Raw genomic sequence first — 20,130 nt, 5'->3', positions numbered from 1 at the left:
TTTCTCTTGAGATTTCCCTCCCCATAGCCCTTCTTCTGCTGAGCATATAAAGTCCTACCAGTGCTTGAGTTGATCTCAGTTGACAGTCAAGGGGGCACTATTGGGACTGTTGCTTCCTTAAAATTCACCATAGTGCCAGGTGTCCCTTACAAACCAGGAGGCAGGCTGAGAGGCAGGGAGCGATGGCTTGGGGCATACGAAGCAGAAGCATGTGCAGGAGGTTCCTGGGACAAGAAGACAGAAAAGCCACAGGGGGGCAGGTGAGGAGAACCTGGGTGGTGTGGCTCCTACAACTTTAGAACATGAGTGATTTGTGTTGCAGGGTGGAGAAGAGGAAAGGAAGCAGCAGCAAAGCTCAGAGGCAGGAAGCAGCTGAAATGGTGCAGATCACAGAGTTGCTGATACGGTTTAGGGCTTGGTGTCTGCAAAGGAGGGAGATGCTGGGGGCAGAGTCCCCAGCATGCACAAGTCTGGCCACTAAAGCTTAAAATGCCTGCCTAGGCCTACTTGCAGCTGTCTAAGAGATGAACAGAGGGGGTTGGGGATTTAGCTCAGTGGTAGAGCGCTTGCCTAGCAAGCACAAGGCCCTGGGTTTGGTCCCCAGCTCCGAAAAATAGAAAAGAAAAAAAAAGATATGAACATAGGCCCTCTGGGAGGAGGAGAGACTGTGCAGGGGTTGTTGGGCTTTTCTAGAAGGGATGAGTAGCAATGGGATGGGGTGACTAGGGTTCAAGTGAGGATTTGGGGTTAGGGTGGAGAAAGCATATTGGTGCCCTGGACTGAATAAAAAGGAGGAGACCAAGTTAATATGGCCCTCTCTTTCCCTCCCTCCTGCTGTGGGTAAAATGAGGCCAGCTCTCTCCTGCTCCCACTGCAATAGCTAGAGCCACTGTCAACACACCTTCTCCACCATGAGGGACCTCACCCTCTAACTGCGAGCCAAAAACCCAATTTCCTTACATTGCTTTTGTTTCAGGAAAGAGAAGAGTAGTGGACCCAGCAATATCTGTGGACAGAAAAAGGAAGTGAGGTTTGAACAATTGACTGCCTACGATTGGCTGAAGCTGGGCTATGTTTCTGTTAACATGGCATTTGTTAAATATTTATCCCTTTTTAGTGTTATCTTGGTAACAAAAGTCATGCTCACCTGGAGATTCATTAGAAAAAAACACAAAGGTGAAAAGATCACTGGGGATCCCATCTTACCACCTAGTGATGGCTGCAAACCAACCATTAGTTGCTCTGTAAGCACTCCATGTTACCTTCTCGTGCGAGACTTACTTACTATATTTGGTGTTAGTGTCTACAGAAGCAATGACAGCAGTCACATTTTTTGTTTGTTTGGTTGGTTGGTTTTTATCTGCCTGTCTTTCTGTCTGTCTTTCTGTCTGTCTGTCTGTCTTTCTGTCTGCCTGCCTGCTTATACCCCAGGTTCATCTCAAACTTGATATGCTACCAAGAATGACCTCCTGCCTCTACATTTCAAGTGCTGGGATTTTGCGTGTACCACCACCTGAGAAGTTCCTATTCCCTTGTGGGCCCACAGTGTGTCTACTCCACAATTGTGAATGTGAATGGACATTGACTGATTTGTCCTAAACCATATGAGGAATGTAGTTCAGGAAACTCCAGGGCTGGGCTGGCTCAAATCCTGAAACACTTTCTTTTGCTGGGGCTTGAGCATCTATCCTGCCTGATTGCCTCCTTCTGAGTCTTTCGAGTAGGATGCACTAGGGAATAAATGGCTGAGGACTGTCCACAAAGGAACACCGTGAACCTCTACGTCTGACCCTACACCTGCTGAACTGATGGCTTCTCCATCAGCAGGTAGCAGTAAGAGTTGGGGTCGTGTAAGATGTCATCTTGAACCAAGGTTTCTTAATCTCTGTTTAAAACTCTTTCTACCTGCGAAATGTTTACAGGAAGCTGAACACACAGGTACACAAACCAACCATTTGTTGATATGCAGCATAAAGAAAATGATTTTAGAGCAATTCTTTTGAATGTATAAAATCTTGTCATTATTAAAGATGGAAACAGCTTTACCAACTAAAAGGATAAATGTATTTGTTTTATTTTTACACAAAGAATAGCATCTTTAGGGAGAGCAAATGGAACTTCCCATCACAGAGAAACTCTCAGGAACTTGTAATTCAATTGTAAAGGAAGACAGAGATAGACACAGAGAGAGAGAGAGAGAGAGAGAGAGAGAGAGAGAGAGAGAGAAACAGGATCACTCACAGCAGAGAGACAGGTTTCCAGTAGCTAAGGAATGAGCAAGTTGTTGTCATAATCTGTATTTCTCACCCAGCAATCTCCTCCTTCTCTGTCTATTCCTTTATCTTGTCGATTTAAAATGCCTTCACATGGACTGGAAAGATGGCTCAGTGGTGAAGTGCATTGACTGCTCTTCCAGAGGTCCTGAGTTCAATTCCCAGCAACCACATGGTGTCTCACAACCATCTGTAATCGGATTCAATGCCCATCTGAAGACAGCAACAATGTACATAGATAAATAAAATAAATCTAGAATGCCTGCTCAGTGATGCTCTGGTCCAGTCCTATACAATATGTTTTTCTTGTTTTATCCTTACTCTTTCCCTTTTTCTCATCTTCTCCTCCCCCAAATAAAACCATAGACTGGACCAGTTTGAGGGTCTCTGTGGCTCAGCCTCCTGAGAGATGATGCTGTTGTGTGTTAGCTGGCAGCATCGTATTACTATTCTTTTTTTCAGTCTACCTGGTCTTTGACTACTCTGTGGAATCTTCTTTCTTTCACCCTTCTAAACACCTAACACTAAATAAGAGAGAAAATTGATAGAAAGACAAAGGAAAGAGCTCCCTGAATAAGGTCAGGGGTAAGATATGGGGACATTATCTTTAGACTGCTTCCTGATGATTACGGGCATTGAGTTCCTTGAAGCAAATTTTATCTTTGCTTTCAGGATATCTAATTTTTTTCTTCTTGTTGTTTCTTGTTTGTGCATGACTACTCACAAACCATGACCTACAGTAACCAACCAACAACCCACACCCATCCTGCCTCTCTGGGCCTTAGCATTTATTTGCCCTCTAAAAAGTCCCCACAATGCCAAATGTCACACAATTGCAGAAACTATCTGCAGCTGCCAAAATTATGGCCCTGCCAGATAGAGCATGAGGTAAATCATAGTTGGCTGCTGTGGATAATCTGAAGCAGTGCCATATCCCCATACCTGGGATTAAAACAAAAACATATTCTTATAAAAATTTATGTGCTTTTTAAATAACTCAAAGTTCCAGAACCCCAAATTCTCACTATACTTTCCCCTTTCTGTTCTAAGCCATTTATTGTGCTGTGTTTGTCAGAAAATTATAAAACAGAAACATTTTCAATAAAACAAGCACTTTTCAGATTGGTAGGTAAGATTTTCAGATCTCTTCTTCTCAATTCTAATTATAGGACAGGTCATTTTGAGATCTGAGACCTCTAGCTATAGCATGACCTAAGATATTAACATGGTACATGTTAGAACCAATATCAGTCAAAATCCTTATCCATAGGCACTGCTCACACCTTGAATGGTCTTATAACATTTTTTACATTCAATATTTATATTTTCAAGACCAAGGTCTCTATCAACACCTGCCTTGTCTCAGGGTCTGATACAGCTTAGGTCACAGCTGAGACTAATCTTTATAAAAAAAAAAAATCAGTGAAGAGTTCTCTAGAGCCTTGTATAACCTTTGTAAATGAGGTGGATTCATTTTCTCGGGCTCCTCAAATTTGTCCTAAGCTCTTAAAGCCACTAAAGGGACATTGTTCTATGGTAGTGTTACCAAATTCAATCTGTTCTTGTATATCAGAGTACCGCCCTTCACCCAGCAACTGATCTTTGACTATATTCATTCTCCTTCATCTATTATGCTGTTCAATATCCAAGGCTTCTTTCCTCCACTGTGTTAACCATTGAAACTGCAGAGCAGCCTCTAGTACAGCTGTTACCAATCCTTTCCTGTCTTGGAGAATAATTCTATTTCAAGTAGCCCAGTTATTCAGAATTTGTTTCACATAAGGTGAGTGCATCCCATATGAAATCATGACCTCTTTTAAATGCTTTAGATCTATTATTTCTATAGCATGCCATCCTATCTCATCACAACCTTGTTCCACCCGTTGGCAAGTATATTCTGTGTGACTACTGGGAAAACTGATGGTGGTGATTTTGTAACCTTGGGCCACCTCTCCTCCCACTCTGGTAGCTTGGTTGATTCAAGATTTATCTTTTCTCTTAAAATGGGCTGTTTGATCAGATTGTCCTCCCGCTGTTTCAGCTTTTCTCTGACCTGACCATCCTCCAGCATCATTTGTTTCCATCTTTCTTCCTGTGGAAAACTCCTGCTATCTTATATTTTTGGTTGTGAGCCTAGCTTTAACATCTGAGCCATCTCTCCAGCCCTGCTTTCTTACTCAGTCACCAGGACTGAGTCTTTGTTCTCCCTTTTCCAGTGCTCCTCACCTCCAAGTACTTCCACTTCCTCCCAAAGTTTTTCCAATGGCACAGCCAACTCTGCAACCCTTTCAGAAAAGAGAGCAGAGTGAACTCTTTTGTTTCCCCATTTCAGCCATTTTTTTGTTTCTAAGGTCCCTCCAATCTTGCATGCAGTTTTTCCTACTGCTCAGCCATCCTTCCAACCTTCTTTGAAACAGAATATACAACAAAATAAAAGGAAAAACATAAAATCACCTCTGGGAGCAAGCAGGACATGTCCTAGTGTTAGCAACCACAATAAACTTTTTGCTGATCTCTTAAAAATCATCCCCTGCCATTTCCTGTATGGAATTGGAAATCAAATTTCCAATTCTGTCTAGCTCTATGTCTGGGTACCACTTATAACTGGTCATTGGCTATTTTGTAGATTCTTCTTTTTCCCCACAGTTCTCCACCCCTTTCTTCCATCCTTTTAACCCCTTAACACTAGGAGAGAGAGAGAGAGAGAGAGAGAGAGAGAGAGAGAGAGAGAGAGACCTGAATAAAGCAGAGGTTGGAGACAGGGTAATGTTATGTTTCAACTACTTCCTGCTAATTAGGGATGTCTGGTTCCTTAAAGCAAGTTTGATCTTTCCTCACCACCAAAATATATAACCCTTTTTGTTCTTATTTCTTCTTTGTTCATAATTACTTATTAGTGATCATCAACAATCTGCAGCTGGCAAAATATTGACACTGCTAGAGCATGAGGCAAATCAAAGTTAGCTGCTGTGGACAATCACACCACACATTCAGGATTAATGAATTTTATTTCTTTTTTAAAGAAATAAAAATATATAATTCTCATTACAGCTACCATTAGCCAAAATATCTTCCTCTCCAACCCTTCCCCTTAGTTCCTACAGCTCCCTTTCAACTACTGCTTATCTACTTTTGATTTGAAAAATAAAACTGAAATTAAAATTCAATAAATCTAATAAAAAGCTAAATGGAAAGCCTCACAAATGGAATAGATTTCAGGGAAGACAGACTATGAGGACTTAAAGACACAGTAGAGAAATCAGAACGTTCAGACAAGTACAAAGGCAAATCATAAAAATGCATAAGTGAAAAATGACAGAATGGATTCTATAAAAATATCAGGTCTATGGATTCTAACCACAGAAAAGGGAGAATTTTATACTGAAGGCATAGAAAACATTTTCAAAAAATCATATGAAATAATTTCCTCAATATAGGGAAAGGGATGCTAAACCAGACACAAGAAGCATTCTGTACACCAAATGGAAAGGACCAAAAGAGGGCTGGAGAGATGGCACAGTGGTTAAGAGTACCGACTTCTCTTCCAGAGGTCCTGAGTTCAATTCCCAGCAACCACATCGTAGCTCACAAATATTTGCACTGGGTTTTGATGCCATTTTCTGGTGTGTCTGAAGGCAGCTACAGTGTAGTCATATACATAAAGGAAAAGACCAAAAGAAAGAGTGTGCCATATTATAGTTAAAACACTAAATATATAGAACTAAGAAACCTGCAAAAGAACCATCACGTCATATTTAAGAGTAGACCCATCAAAATAACAGATGTTCTACCAACAGAAACTTTAAAAGCCAAAAGGGTTGGAAGGATATATTTTATATTCTCAGTGATCATAGCTTTTAACACAAGCTATTATACCCAGCAAAACTATCTGTCATAGACGAAAGCTAAAGAAAATCTATCTATAATCACTAGGCCAGATATACAGAGGAATCTGGGGGTCCAAAGAGAATGAAAAACATTCAAGAAGCTAAGGGTAAAGAATATAGCATACATGAACAGTAATTAAGAAAATAGTGATCTAGAAAGCACCAAACACTGCATCTAAAATTAACACACATCAGTAATAAATGTATTAATGGTCTCATTCTCCAATCTGTGAAACTAGATTAAAAAATAAGGATACAGGGATAGAGAAATGGCTCTACACACACACACACACACACACACACACACACACACATATATATATATATATATATACATATATATATATATATTCCATCTAATGCCTCAAGGATCACATCTCACTATCAAAGGCAAACATTACCTGAATGTGAAAAGATGGACAAACATATTCTAAGTAAAAAGGACTAAAAAACAAGCAGGCATTACTGTTTTAATATCTGAGAAAATAGACTTCAAGTCAAAACTTATCAAACATGGTAAAGAAGTTCACTTTATACTAAGAGCACAATTTATCCTGAGTACATTACAATTATAAATATATACACCCAAAATTGGTACACCTAATTTCATAAATGAATAGTATTGGATATAAAGTCACATATTAATCTCAACACAATAATAGTGGGTGGTTTTACTTCCCACTTTTCATCTCTAATTTTCTGGTTATGTCTTCTCTCTGTTTTGATTACTTTCACCAAGATTTTGTCCATTGTATATACTTTTCACAAAATATATTAAATGCGAATATTGCTCCTACCTGTCTTAATTGCTTTTTCTATTTTTGATGTTTTGATAAGTTTGGGCTTGAAGTCTATTTTGTCAGATATTAAAACAGTAATGCCTGCTTGTTTCTTAGTTCTTTTTACTTGGAATATGTCTGTCCGTCCTTTCACATTAAGGTAATGTTTGTCTTTGAGAGTAAGATGTGATCTTTGAGGCATCAAAAGCAACTTATCAGGAAGGGTTTATTTGGCTCCATCTTGGTAGAGGAGTCACAGTGGCAGGAGCTTGAGGCAGCTGTTCATTGCACTACCACTCAAAATTTATAAAACAACAAACACCTATGCTCAGATAGCTCTTTCCTCTTCACACAGTCCAGGACCAAGGCCTAGGGAATGGATTTGCCCATTTTACTGTGGCTCACCTCAATGAACAATGAACAATGAATAATAAACATAGTCCCTTGCACTCATGTACAGAGATTAAATATTCCCTCACAGGTGTGCCTGGAGGTCTGTCCCCAGATATCCCAGGTCCTATCAAGTTGATGACCAACAGTAAACGTCATATTATCAAAGTTGATCTACAGATTCAATACAAATCCCAATTAAAATTCCAATACCATTCTCCACAGAGATAGATAGAAATCTTAAAATTCATATGGAAAAACAAAACGCCTTGGATGGCCAAAGCAATTCTGAGCAAAAAGAATAATGCTGGATGGTTGGCACCACCAGCTTCAAATTATACAACAAAGCCTTAGTAACAAAGCAGCATGACACTGCCACGACACATAAGGCCACGGAGCAGAACAGAGGGCCCAGACATGATCATGCACAGTCACAGACACATGATTTTTTTTTACAGAGATGCCAAAAACACACACTGGAAAAAAGATATCTTCAACAAATGGTGCTGGAGAAACTGGATATTTACATGTAGAAGAATAAGGTTCAATCTCTGTATCTCACCCTTCTCAAGAATTAACTCCAAACAAATGAACGACCTTAACCTAAGACCCCAACTCAGAAACTGTTAGAGGAAGAGGTGGAGAAAACACCTGAAGATATAAGTATAGGTCAGAATTTCTCAAAAGGACTCCATTTTGTCAAGGATTAAAGAAAACTGACCAATAGGGCCTCGTGGAATTAAAGTTTCCATAAGAGCAAAGGAAACAACTGAGAGAACTGACAACCTGCAGGATATAAGAGAATCTGCCAGCTACACATCTCACAGAGAATTGATGTCTCTGTATACAAAGAACTAAAAATAAAAAAACCTAAAGAAGAAATCAAACAACTCAATCAATGATGACATAATGACATAAACCGATAGTTCTCAAAAAATTACACATGGCAATAAGCATATGAAAATTGTTCAATGTCACCAACTATCAAGAATTATATCTAGGAATCTTTTTGGAAGTTGTCCTCACTCTAAGGCAATCTCACCTCCTGATGCCTTCAGAAATCAGCCCAGAGATGTGTCTCTTGGTTAAATACAGATCCCACCAGGTTCACAATCATGGTTTACTGTAAGAATGGGATTTGTGGAATGTGCAATATAAACAGTACACCATCACTGCAATTAGTTGGAAATCACCCAACATACATCCTTGTCATATCTCTAAAATCTATGAATGGCAACTCATTTGGAAAAAATTCTGTTTCATTTGTAATTAATTCGAGAACTCATATCACAAATTCATTGTGGATTATCAAGGAAGCTTCCAATGCAATGACATGGGTCCTTGAAAGACAGATATGAGTAGTTTTGATGCCCAAAGAGGAAGAGATGATAAGGCTACCACAGGCCCAGGGGCCAGGAGCCACCAAAGCTTGGAAAGGAAGAGAGATTAATAATAATCCAGAAGTATGTAGAGACTGAAGGAAGTGAGGGGAAATATAGAAAGAACAATCCACAGGAAATAGCTTGACCAAAACCCTCCATAGAGGCCTCAAGACACATGAGCTGAGAGAAAGAGTAGAGATGTGAGAGATCAAGAAAGCTGAGGTATGGGCAATGAAGCCTGAGAGTGGAAGGCCTTGTGGGTCCACCAGACACCCCCTACAAGTGAACTCTTAGGAGTCTGGATATGAGTCAAGATCTGCTGGATTATCCAGGATCTCAATGCTTTATAGTTTCTGAGGGATCAGGAGAGTCACCTCTGTGTTTACACACACACCCTTCTTCTCCCACCTTCCTTCTGCACACAGACCTGGGTTCTTGCTTCGGACCAGCCTAACTTTCAACACAAGCACTTGGATAACTGTTGAGCCCAGGGATGCTCCCTCCAGGGTTCCCTCAGTGAGGGGTGCAGCTGCCTGCTAACCAGTCACATGGAGTGGAAGCCAAGGCACTCCACAAGTTGACAGACATTGGCAGTAGCAGAGGCAGCCTGCCTCAGAGGACCCGATCCAGCTCATTATCGGTATGGGCAGCTTCCTCAGCTACAAGGGGGTAATTGGGCCCTAGAGACACAGGACTCTGGCTAAAAAAGCCATAGCTGTTCCTTCCTACATTTGAGGAGCCCAGGTCCCAAGAATCTGTCTGAGGCTCATCTGTTCACTGTGGCCAGCCTAGGAGTCACCAGCCAGGAAGAGACCCCTCCTTGTTCCCAAAGTGAGAAGTGTGACTGCCAGAGACCCAGGTAGGACAAGTGTCTGCTTCTCACATCGGACTCACAACTATGATTTTAGAGTATGCTGTATAAAATGCATCATAGAAGATCTATGTGCCCAGTGTGGCTGAAACCCCATCCATCATACATGTTCACATTGAGGTTGGGGCAGGATCACCACCAGAGCTGTGGCACCCAGTATTAAGGCTCACAGTGCTACAGCAAAGGGTCTTGCATCTGTAAGTGCTATGCAGAGTGACCATCTACAAGTACTGCAATGAGTGTATATCAATGAGTCCTGTGTGGTATTAGCAACGATGGTTGCTATGTTGAGAATGAATCTGAGAGTTGTATTGCGTGCGTATTTGGAGATCCATGATGAATGCATATTTTAGGGTTCCTTGCTATGTCCTATCATCTAGAAGCACACAGCTTAATCGCCATCCTTACTGCACTGAGCAGACCAGAATACATTGGCTCCCCACCGTGGCTGGATCCTTGTCCATCTGGTTCTACCAGATATGAGAGTAGCCTCTGAGCGTGTGTCTACAGTCCGCCAGTGATCAGGACCCTCTCGGAGACTCGCAGCAAACCCCTATCCTGCAGACATTTCCTTTCCTCTTTTTGTTTCTTCATTGACCTGGGCTTAAACTCTGGTTAGGCTCGGGCATTCTGACTGAGGTATACGGCAGACCTGGCTTGTGATGAGAGAATTCCTGGCTCCTCATCAAAACTCGTGTGGCCTCTCAGTCTTCACAAAAACCATGATATCCAGCCTGAAAATGCAATCACCTGTGTCCTGACCCGTCTCTCTCTCCTCAAGATCACTGAGGACCATAGCCTGTGTCTTCACACATGGTCAGTTACTCCCTCACAATTAGGGGGACTAGAAGTTCAAAATCCAGTGGAGACAGGAAAGGATATGGAAATCAAGAGGAGAGAACTACACAAAGTGGGTGCAGTTGTGAGCAGAGTGCCTGGGCCCAGCCCTCACTCTGACTGCCATTAGCCTTGGGAAAGATGAACTAAAGAGCCACAGACTTCTGGAAGTCTGTAATGATTCTAAAAGAAAAAGTTTGTTTGAAAGTTCACACAACCATGACCAAAGTCCTACTGAAGTGAGAATTCAGCTCTGAAGGGGCTCAACTTGCAGATCAGGATTTTATCCATGTCATCAATCCATTCTTAATTATCACACCCACAGTGATGGGCAGCCACATCCTAACAGCAAGCAGTTTGTGGGTATGTGCAGTCCTGAATGGGACACCGGACACAGCACCATTAGGCAATCCCAGTCTATAGGAGAGTCATGATGACCCTCCTCTGAGTATCTTATGTGTGTTTCAAAGCCCTCTGTGGCCACTTAGCTGAGAAGAAACACACTCTAGACTGTGTCCAGGTTCAGACGTTGGCAGTGGCCATTACTGAACTGACTTAGAGAAGGTCCTGGAATGGGTCGTTCATCTACTATGAGGCCAACCTTCCCACCATGACTTCAGGCCTTGCCCTGGACCTCCTCTGGCCTCCGTTTCTACCTGTTCAAAGTCAGCTGGCTTTCCAGCTACCACTTTATCCTGAGGCTAAGGAAGGCAGTGATGTAATTATCAACATGTCGGATGTGTGGGTTCCTTCTGGTGTATGTGTGTGTGCCTGTATGCACACATGCTTGGGTGTATGTGAATTGTGTGTGTATGTGTGTGTGTTTATGCTAATGTGGGTATTGAATGGGGAAGCAAATGACACGAGTGAGGCAACTTCGGAGATGTCACTCAATCCCAACCTTCCCTAGACTGTTACACATATGCATTCTGGGAGGTGGAGCATGATGTTGCTATACTCACCCTTAAAGGCAGAAGGCATGGACTCAGCAACACTCACGCGCACTTCCAGAGTGGGGTCATAGACTACTATTTTTCAACCTCTTAGGACTGAGGTAAAACTCCTTCTATACGCCCTTCTGGATCCAGGGTAGGGGGTATGGGGTCATCAGTAGTGTAAGGTAGGAGGCAAGGAACTCTCTATACTAGGATCCCAGGATGGGACCACATAGGCAGTATACACACTTTACATCCTGAACACTATACTCAGCACTTCTTCTCCTCTATTTCCCCTCTTCAGTGGGCACCGAAACACAAGTGAGCACGTCTTTCTGGGTTAAGACCTGACAAAAGAATAAGTTCCTTTCCCCACTACTTATGGGAACCTGGAGTGCTGTCTGTCTGTCAGCTGAGACGACTAGCTGGCTCCCGTTCTCCCATCAGCTGGTGCTTGGCTCTTCCTATTGGCCGCTGTCTTTGGCAGCTGCACAGGGATGAGAGGGGAGAACATCACCAAGGTCAGCACGTTCATCCTGCTGGGCTTCCCCACCGGCCCTGAGCTGCAGTACCTGCTCTTCCTCCTCTTCCTGCTCGCCTACCTCTTTGTGCTGGTGGAGAACCTAGCCATCATCCTCACTGTCTGGAGCAGCGCCTCCCTCCACAGACCCATGTACTACTTCCTGGGCTCCCTGTCCTTCTTAGAGATCTGGTATGTGTCAGACATCATCCCCAAGATGCTGGACGGCTTCCTCCTGCAGCGGAAACGCATCTCTTTTGCTGGTTGCATGACTCAGCTCTACTTCTTCAGCTCCCTGGTGTGTACAGAGTGTGTACTCCTGGCTTCCATGGCCTATGACCGCTATGTGGCCATCTGCCACCCTCTGCGCTACCAAGTCATCATGACCACAGGGCTGTGTGTCCAGCTCGTGGCCTTCTCTTTTGCTAGTGCCTTCACAGTCTCTGTGATCAAGGTCTACTTTATCTCCAGCGCCACCTTCTGTGGCTCCAATGTCTTGAACCACTTCTTCTGTGACATCTCCCCCATCCTAAAGTTGGCCTGCACTGACTTCTCTACCGCGGAGCTGGTGGACTTCATCCTGGCCTTCATCATCCTGGTTTTCCCTCTCCTGGCCACCATCCTCTCCTATGGCCACATCACCCTGGCTGTGCTGCGGATCCCTTCAGCCACGGGCAGGTGGAGAGCCTTCTCCACCTGTGCCTCCCACCTCACTGTGGTCACCTTCTTCTACGTGGCCATGCTTTTTATATATGTGCAACCCCAGGCCATCGATACCTGGAGCTCCAACAAGCTCATCTCTGCTGTGTACACTGTCCTCACGCCCATCTTAAACCCCTTGATTTATTGCCTAAGGAACAAAGAGTTTAAAGATGCTGTGAGACGGACCCTGGGATTGGGTCACACTCTATAGTAGGATGCTACATGTTCTAGAATCTAATTTGTGGTGGAAAAAGTCTCTTGTATAGCACCTAATGTTCTTTAGATTTTTTTTTGTAAAACCCAGCATTATTACAGAGCCAGCTACCATAATGAGTTTCCGTCCAAATATGTTTTCTGACATATTTGTTGAAAATATGTGTAGGTTTAAGGACCTAGCTCCTGGGCAGATCCTAGTGACATTCTCTGCTTCCCAAGCACCGCTATGTTGGTTTCTAGTGCGAGCAAGTAACCTGAGTGTTTTAAAGGCTTTATGAATGTGATCATGAAGTACTTACATGTCCGTGTTCTGCTTTGGCTCAGCATTGGGCCTCTGTGTCTTCACATGTAGCAACGATTCCTGTGTCATTGTTCAGTAGCATTTACATATGTATCAGCATGCAGTCCTGTGTTTTGTCATTGGCTGACAGTGTTATGGATACTGTCTAGGGTGTGTAATGCTGCTATAGGCAATCCAGGTAGTATTTTTTTTTTTTACTGACGTCCATGGAGCTGGTGAACTACACAGAACTGTATCTGGTCTAGAATCAGGAACCTGATGAAACACAAGGGATGTGTATGTGGCCCTAGGTGTAGTCAAAATTTCAGAACTGTTTTCCAAACTGTGCATAGTAGTTTTCCTCCCACTAGCAGTATAACAGAATGTCAACGGTTCTGTGTCCTGTCCAAAAGCTAGTGTTGTTCATGAGTTTCAATTTAGTCTTTCTTATGGGCCCCAAATCTATGTTTCCCAAATGTCCTGTTCTCGTTTCTTTCTCTGTTGCTGAGATAAAATACTTTGAGGGGAAAGGGGATTTATTTGGTTCATAATTCCATGTTACGGTCCATCATTGCTGGGAAGTCAACATGAAGCAACTCCCCTCACCCACTGGCTGAAACTCCAAGCTCATTCAACATTGTGTTAAGTTGACAGCTGAACTACTTGATGAACTACATCCGTCAAGGGTGTCAGGTCATAGCTTACGTCTGTTACTGGGCAGACATCTGTAACCCTGATGCCTTCCCAGAAGGAAGGGCCTCACACACCTAACGTTGCTTAGGGGCTGTGCTAACACACTGGGAGCAGTCACCTCACAGTTGTCTTTTAACTGGGATGACTTCTCCATCCCCAACCTTCACACAGTTGGTCCTTTAACAAGAAAGCTTCAAGAGTTCAGGAGTGACCAGCCACTTAGCCCTCTCCGAGGTCATGCTTACACATCCTTTCAGATGACAACTTTGTTTTTATCAAATCGGCAACACGTGCTGCTTACTACGTAGATGGTCCTTCCTGAGAAGGTTTGGACCAGAGTGTGGGAAGCAACAGGGATACTTCTTATCAATGACAGCACTAACAGATGCAACACACACCCTGCTTTGATGTTGACTGACACGTGTGAGCTTCCTCTTAATAGTGGCAACATGATGCAGACACAAAGGAATGGAATTTGCCATTGGGGATTGTTTTGATGACAGTCCAACTGTACCTGAGAAGTTCTTTGATTCCCTTATGGGCCCACAGTGTGTCTACTCCACAACTGTGAATGTGTATGGACATTGGCTGGTCTAGGGCTGGGCTGGCCAAATCCTTAAACACTTTCTTTTGCTGGGGCTTGAGTATCTAGTCTGCCTGATTGCCTCCTTCTGGGTCTTTAGCATAGGGTGTTCTGGGGAACAAATGGCTGAGGACTGCCCAATATACTATCTCACAAAGGAATACCATGAACTTCTTCTGACCCTACACTTGCTGAGCTGATGGCTTCTCCATCATCAGATGGCAGTAAGAGGCAGGGTCCCCTAGGCAACTGTGTCTCAGATGAAGGCTTCTTAGATACTTTTCATTCGTGAGCTTCTTTATGCATGAGAAATTTTTGCACAACCTTTGAAACATAAGTACGTACAATAGATATATAAATAAAGTATTTATTGATATGAAACATACATAAAAGTTTTTAAACCAACTCTTGGTATAGAAGAATCCCGCCATTTTATTAAAGATAAAGGCAGATTTACATATTTAACCACATGCTTGGGCTTGCTTATTTTTACACAAGGAATGTCATCATAGCTGAATACTTGACACTGAACGGCATAGAGAATCTTCTTCATGAAGAAGAACTTCTTCATCTGATAGCTTGATTTTATAGTTGTCATATAATTTATATGCAGCTGTATATAAATATGTAATGCAATGGTGGAAGCATATTTAGGACCCTTCCAGAAATTGTTGGAGATTCCTGGTCTCAAGACAAAAATCAATTCAACACTTTTTTTCATGACACTCAAGTCAATGAATCAAACATCGATTTTATAAATCAAACATTCTATGCACTAATCTGAGTCTTAGGTGCTGAGGGATGACAACAGGAATACATGAAAAGCTTTGATTTTCATAATTAAAACATCATACTTCTAAACGAGCAGAAGGTGTGCTTTTACAGTATGAACTCTGCAGTTCATGATGGGTAGTGGTCTGGACTCTGAGTTGGGATGTTTCAGGCAGGGTTCTTTGGTGTTCTGTGGCACCAGGGCATGCACGTACATGGTACTCATGTTGTGTTCATAAAGAATACTGCAGTATGACAGACAAAGCTCTTGCTGAGTTAGCTTAAAGAGGTGTAGGCTGGTTGACATCATGGAGGTCATTCTACGTGCTGCTGAGGTCGATTCTCAGCCTTGAGCCACACTAGTGTTTTATGGTAGGAAACTGCTACCATGGGACAATCCACAGCTGTTACAAGTTTGGGTTGCATGACACAACAGAGGCAAGTGCTGTCAGTCATCCTCATTAGCTCTTTGTCAAATGTGTTGGGAAACCATTTAGCACTACTAAATCTTTCATGATCCCTGTGCTTAGCTGCAGAAGTTTTACTCAGATCGAGCTTAGGAGAGGATGGGAGAATTCTGCAGGATAGTGGGCTGGCTACTGAGAAACACTCGTGTAGTTGTAGAGTTCAGCAACCAGATGTCCAGGAGCGTGGAGAGACAAAGAAAGGTTCCATGGGTTCCTCTGGCTTGAAGGCCAAAGGGCAGGGGCAACATCAGAGGCAGCCTGCCCCAGAGGCCATGATCCAGCTCATTACCAGTATGGGCAGCTTCATCAGCTGCAAGGGGGTAATTGGGCCCTGGAGACACTGGGCTCAAGCTAAAAAGCCATAACTGTTCTTTCCCTCACTTGAGGAGCCCATGTCCTGATAGCCCGTCTAAGGCTCATCTGGTCACTGTGGCCAGTCTCAGTGTCGACAGCCAGGAAGAGATCCCTCCTCGTTCCCAAAGTCTGTCTAAGTGAGGCTTCCAGAGACACAGGTAGGATGAGTACTTCTTGAGCCAGGATGAACTCACCAGGTAATTTTAGAGCATGGCATATAATATGCATCATAGAAGAGCTACGTATGTAGCATGACTGAAGCCCCATCATACATGTCCATATTGAGGCTGGGCTCTGGGGTTGGGGATTTAGCTCAGTGGTAGAGCGCTTGCCTAGAAAGCGCAAGGCCCTGGGTTCAATCCCCCAGCTCCAGGAAAAAGACTCTTCACAGAGGCTGGACTCTGAGGATTCACCCCTCCCAGCTGCAGCACCCAGCATGATGGATGGCTCAGAGTGCTACAGCAAAGGCTCATTTGCAGCTTCCGTAAGTGCGATGTGGAGTGGTCATCTGCGGGTACTGCAGTGTTGATGGGCACTGTGTGAATATGCATCTCTAGTATCGTGCTGAATGTGTATCGGTGGGTCAGGTGCTTAGTCTGATGAGTACATGTTCAGGACTTCAAGTGTATGTTGATGAGTCCTGTGTTGAGTAAGCATGGATAGGAGTCCTGTTGAGTATGGATCTGTGAGAACTGTACTGAGTACACAGTGTTCAGGACCAGATGTTGAGGTTGCAATGAAAAAGCTATTACTGAGTTAGCTAAAGAGGTGTGGGCTGGTTGACATCATGGAGGTCATTCTAAGTGCTGCTGAGGTTGATTCTCAGCCTTGAACCACACTAGTGTTTTATGGTAGGAAACTGCTACCATGGGACAATCCACAGCTGTCACAAGTTTGGGTTGTTTCAGGACACTCACGCTTGATGGCGAGAATCCCTATCACAACTGCAAAGCTGTCCTGTGCCCTGTCTTTTCTAAATGTCTCTTTTCCATCCCTTCCTGTGAATTCCGAGCTTGTTGAGCCAGCCTTATAGACAGCCATGAAGCTATTCAACAAGCAATCCCTCACAGGCAGAGGTTAGATATGGGGAAGCCACAGACCCTCTCTTACACTTCCATCACCACGATGACCTGGGTAGGCTAAGTAACTGGGCTCGTCTGTCTCTTCTTTTCCTCTCCCTTTGCTGCTAGTATCCAAGGCTATTGCCATTAAGGACCAGAGCCTGTGGCTTAAAACAGCAGACATTTGTTCTTTGAACATTCTGGGAACCAGAAGTTCAAAATCAAAATGCGGTAGGATCGTTCTCCCACCTGACTTCTGGGGAGAATCCTCTCTGCCTCTTCTTCTGTCTGGTGACTTGCAGGGGTCCTCAGGCCTGTGGCTGCGTGGTTTCAACATCTGTCTGAGTTTTCACGTGGCCATCCTGTCCCACGTGTCCGTTCTTTGCTGTCTTTCCTAAAGTCATTGTCATTGAAGTGGAAATCCATTATCAAGGAGGTCAAAACTTCGTGAAACCTTTTGCCTTGTGACCATCATGGGTGTGCTATGACAGCCAATGGGAAGGAAAGGTCTCCTTCCATACTCACTGCCCAAGACTCCCTTATTGGGGGTCTAATGGCACAGCTTCCTAGGAGACACTATCCCTTCCCAGCAATCAAGGAGCCACTGATGTCGGCTAGACATCTAAGTGTTCATACGATGCCTTCTTCTTTTGCAAACCAGATTTCTGGGGCTAGAATCCCAGTGCTTCAGGGAACACCCTAAAAACTGCTTCTCCAGACTTACTTTACCTACAGCCTATAATCCTAGAGCTGGCTGGCCATCATTACTGGCACAGCTTCAGTAGCCTGAGCAAGGGCCCATCCTTCTAGTCTGCCTTCAGAGTCGGTCTCTACCTCATCTTAGGCAGTGCACCTAGATGGGCTGCAGCTGAATGGCTGGACAGACCGCAAGCCTCACTGTGAGGTGCCAGGGGTCATTCACAGACAAAGGAGAGATATGAAGCCTGAAATGAGAAAGTATAGCTATCAGTGGGTGGTGGAGGAGAAAGCTGGAGCCCAGACCCAGTCACTGGGCCGGAAGTCAGCAGACACAGCAGGATAGAAGAGCTGCCAAACTGTAGTTAAGGAATGTGAATACATTGGTATTTGAGAGTAGCTGTATGACCAGCCGACACACTCAGTCTTCTATCCTAGAGCTCGCATGTGTTTGGGATGCTTGTAGGAAACAGGTCTGTGCCTATGTTCGTTGCCACTCTGGCACGTGCAAGAACTATCAGTGGCTGTGGGTGCCCATCTGGAACCAGATCCATTCTCCCAACTGAGCAGTGGCCTTGGCACTGGTTCCTCCATTGTTGTGAGCTGGTGGACGTTTGTTGTTCCATAACCTCATGCTCAGGATCCTTAGCTGAAGGGGACAGAGCTCCTGACTTCCTTCCTACCCTCCAGTTCTCTAGAGCCTGAGTAGCCTCTAGAGTCTCCTTCTGCTCCCTGTTTAGTTTTGGATCGGCTTGATTGCCTGGTATCTAGACCTTGTACCAAAGCTTCCTGCCTGAGCCTTAGGAATCTTGGAGGCCAGCACCATGTGTGCTCACGTGGCTATCTCTCTGTCGGTGTTCATTGTCCACCCTGAGTTCAGTCTGCTCTGGAACCCTTGTCCAAATCTCAGTGTTTCTGAGACCCTGGCCTGTGCTCTGCTCTTGGGAGTAGAATAGCTTCTGCAAGTGGCAATGCTTAGCCCTGGCTGGCTTTCTTGTGTTTCCCTTCATTGGAGCGGCAATGGGCCAGCGTTTGCTGCATGAGTCCACAGCTGCACCTCAGATCACAGCTCCATCCTGACCTATTCTTACTCCACCTAACGTTTCTGGTCACACCATGAGGCCTCCCTGCTCTAGGGTGCTGTACCCAGTCTCTCTCTCTCTCTCTCTCTCTCTCTCTCTCTCTCTCTCTCTCTCTCTCTCTCTCTCTTTCCCTCCCTCCCTCCCTCCCTCCAGCTCTATGATGGGTGTGCTTCAGAACTGCAGCTGTCGCCTTGGAGAGGATTGGTTTTTGTTGTTGTTTGTTTGTTTGTTTGTTTTAATCAGCTAAGAGACTAACGCTCCCCCAAAGTGCTTCCAGGAACTTTCCTGAACCTCCTTTGGCCTCAGTTTTCCTATGTTCAAATTTAGTTGGCTACCCAGCCCCTTATGTTCAGATTAAGCCAGCTTCCTAGTGGCTGCTCCAGTCTGTAGTCAGGAAAGGCAGTGGTTCCATTATGAGCCTGTGGAGCAGTGGTTCTCAACCTTCCTAACAGTGCAACCCTTTCATACGGTTCCTCATGTCCCGGTGACCCCCCTAAAAAATAATTTTGTTGCTACTTTGTAACTGTTATTTTGCGACTGTTATGAATTGTAATGTAGGGATCTGATATGCAGGGTATCCCATATGCGACCCCCTGTGGGGGTCAAAACGCACAGGTTGAGAACCACTGTTGTGATGTGTCAGAGTGTGTGAGCAGATGTGAGTTCCTGCTGGGTTAGGCTGGGGAGGAGGTGGTCACACAGTCAAGGAGCCTTGGAGAACTCACTGAGTCACCACAACAGCTCCAGAGAGGCAGAATCACAGTCCCCTCTATCCTCTTTCTTCCAGACTAATGAGCGAGGCCCTGTCTGTATTCAACTCTACAGGATAGCACACCCGACCCTGTCTATGCCAGCCTTCTTTCCCAATGTTAACCATTTAGGGTACAAAAGCACAGCAGAGCAAACACTACTTTAGCACCTTGGATGCCAGGGAACATATATAAAATAAGCATTATCATGTTTGCCTTGATTGAACAGGGGGCTGGTGCTGATAGTGGCTGGATAAAAAAACAAGCACACCTTGCCCAGAATATAAAAGCCAAACCCAGCACTACGCAAAGAGACACATTGGAGATCCCAGCTGTCTTCCTGATGGGCCACTGTGTAGGTTTCCTACCACTAAATAACTATCCTAGACAGTTCTTTTGTCTGTCCCCTCTTCAGCAGGCACCCAAACACAAGTGCACAGGTCTGCCCAGTTCAAGAGCTGGCAGAATAAATTCCTGTCCTTGTTGCTCACAGGAATCAGAGCTGTCCGTCTGTCAGCTGAGACGACTAGCTGGCTCCCATTCTCCCATCAGCTGGTGCTTGGCTCTTCCTATTGGCCGCTGTCTTTGGCAGCTGCACAGGG

General features: G+C 44.2%; 1 protein-coding gene across 1 annotated transcript; it reads left to right on the top strand.

The window, feature by feature from the left end:
- The first annotated feature begins 11,851 nt into the window (after positions 1-11,851).
- Or6b2b (olfactory receptor family 6 subfamily B member 2B) lies at positions 11,852-12,787 on the top strand. The gene is given in 1 exon segment (NM_001000483.1): positions 11,852-12,787. A coding segment is annotated over 1 exon segment (936 nt).
- The last annotated feature ends 7,343 nt before the right edge of the window (positions 12,788-20,130 follow it).

This window comes from Rattus norvegicus, chromosome 9, assembly GCF_021556685.1.
Source record: "Rattus norvegicus strain SHRSP/BbbUtx chromosome 9, alternate assembly SHRSP_T2T, whole genome shotgun sequence".
Classification (NCBI taxonomy): Eukaryota; Metazoa; Chordata; class Mammalia; order Rodentia; family Muridae; genus Rattus; species Rattus norvegicus.
The sequence above is the reverse complement of the archived record's forward strand: the minus strand, read 5'-3'. Positions and strand labels throughout refer to the sequence as shown.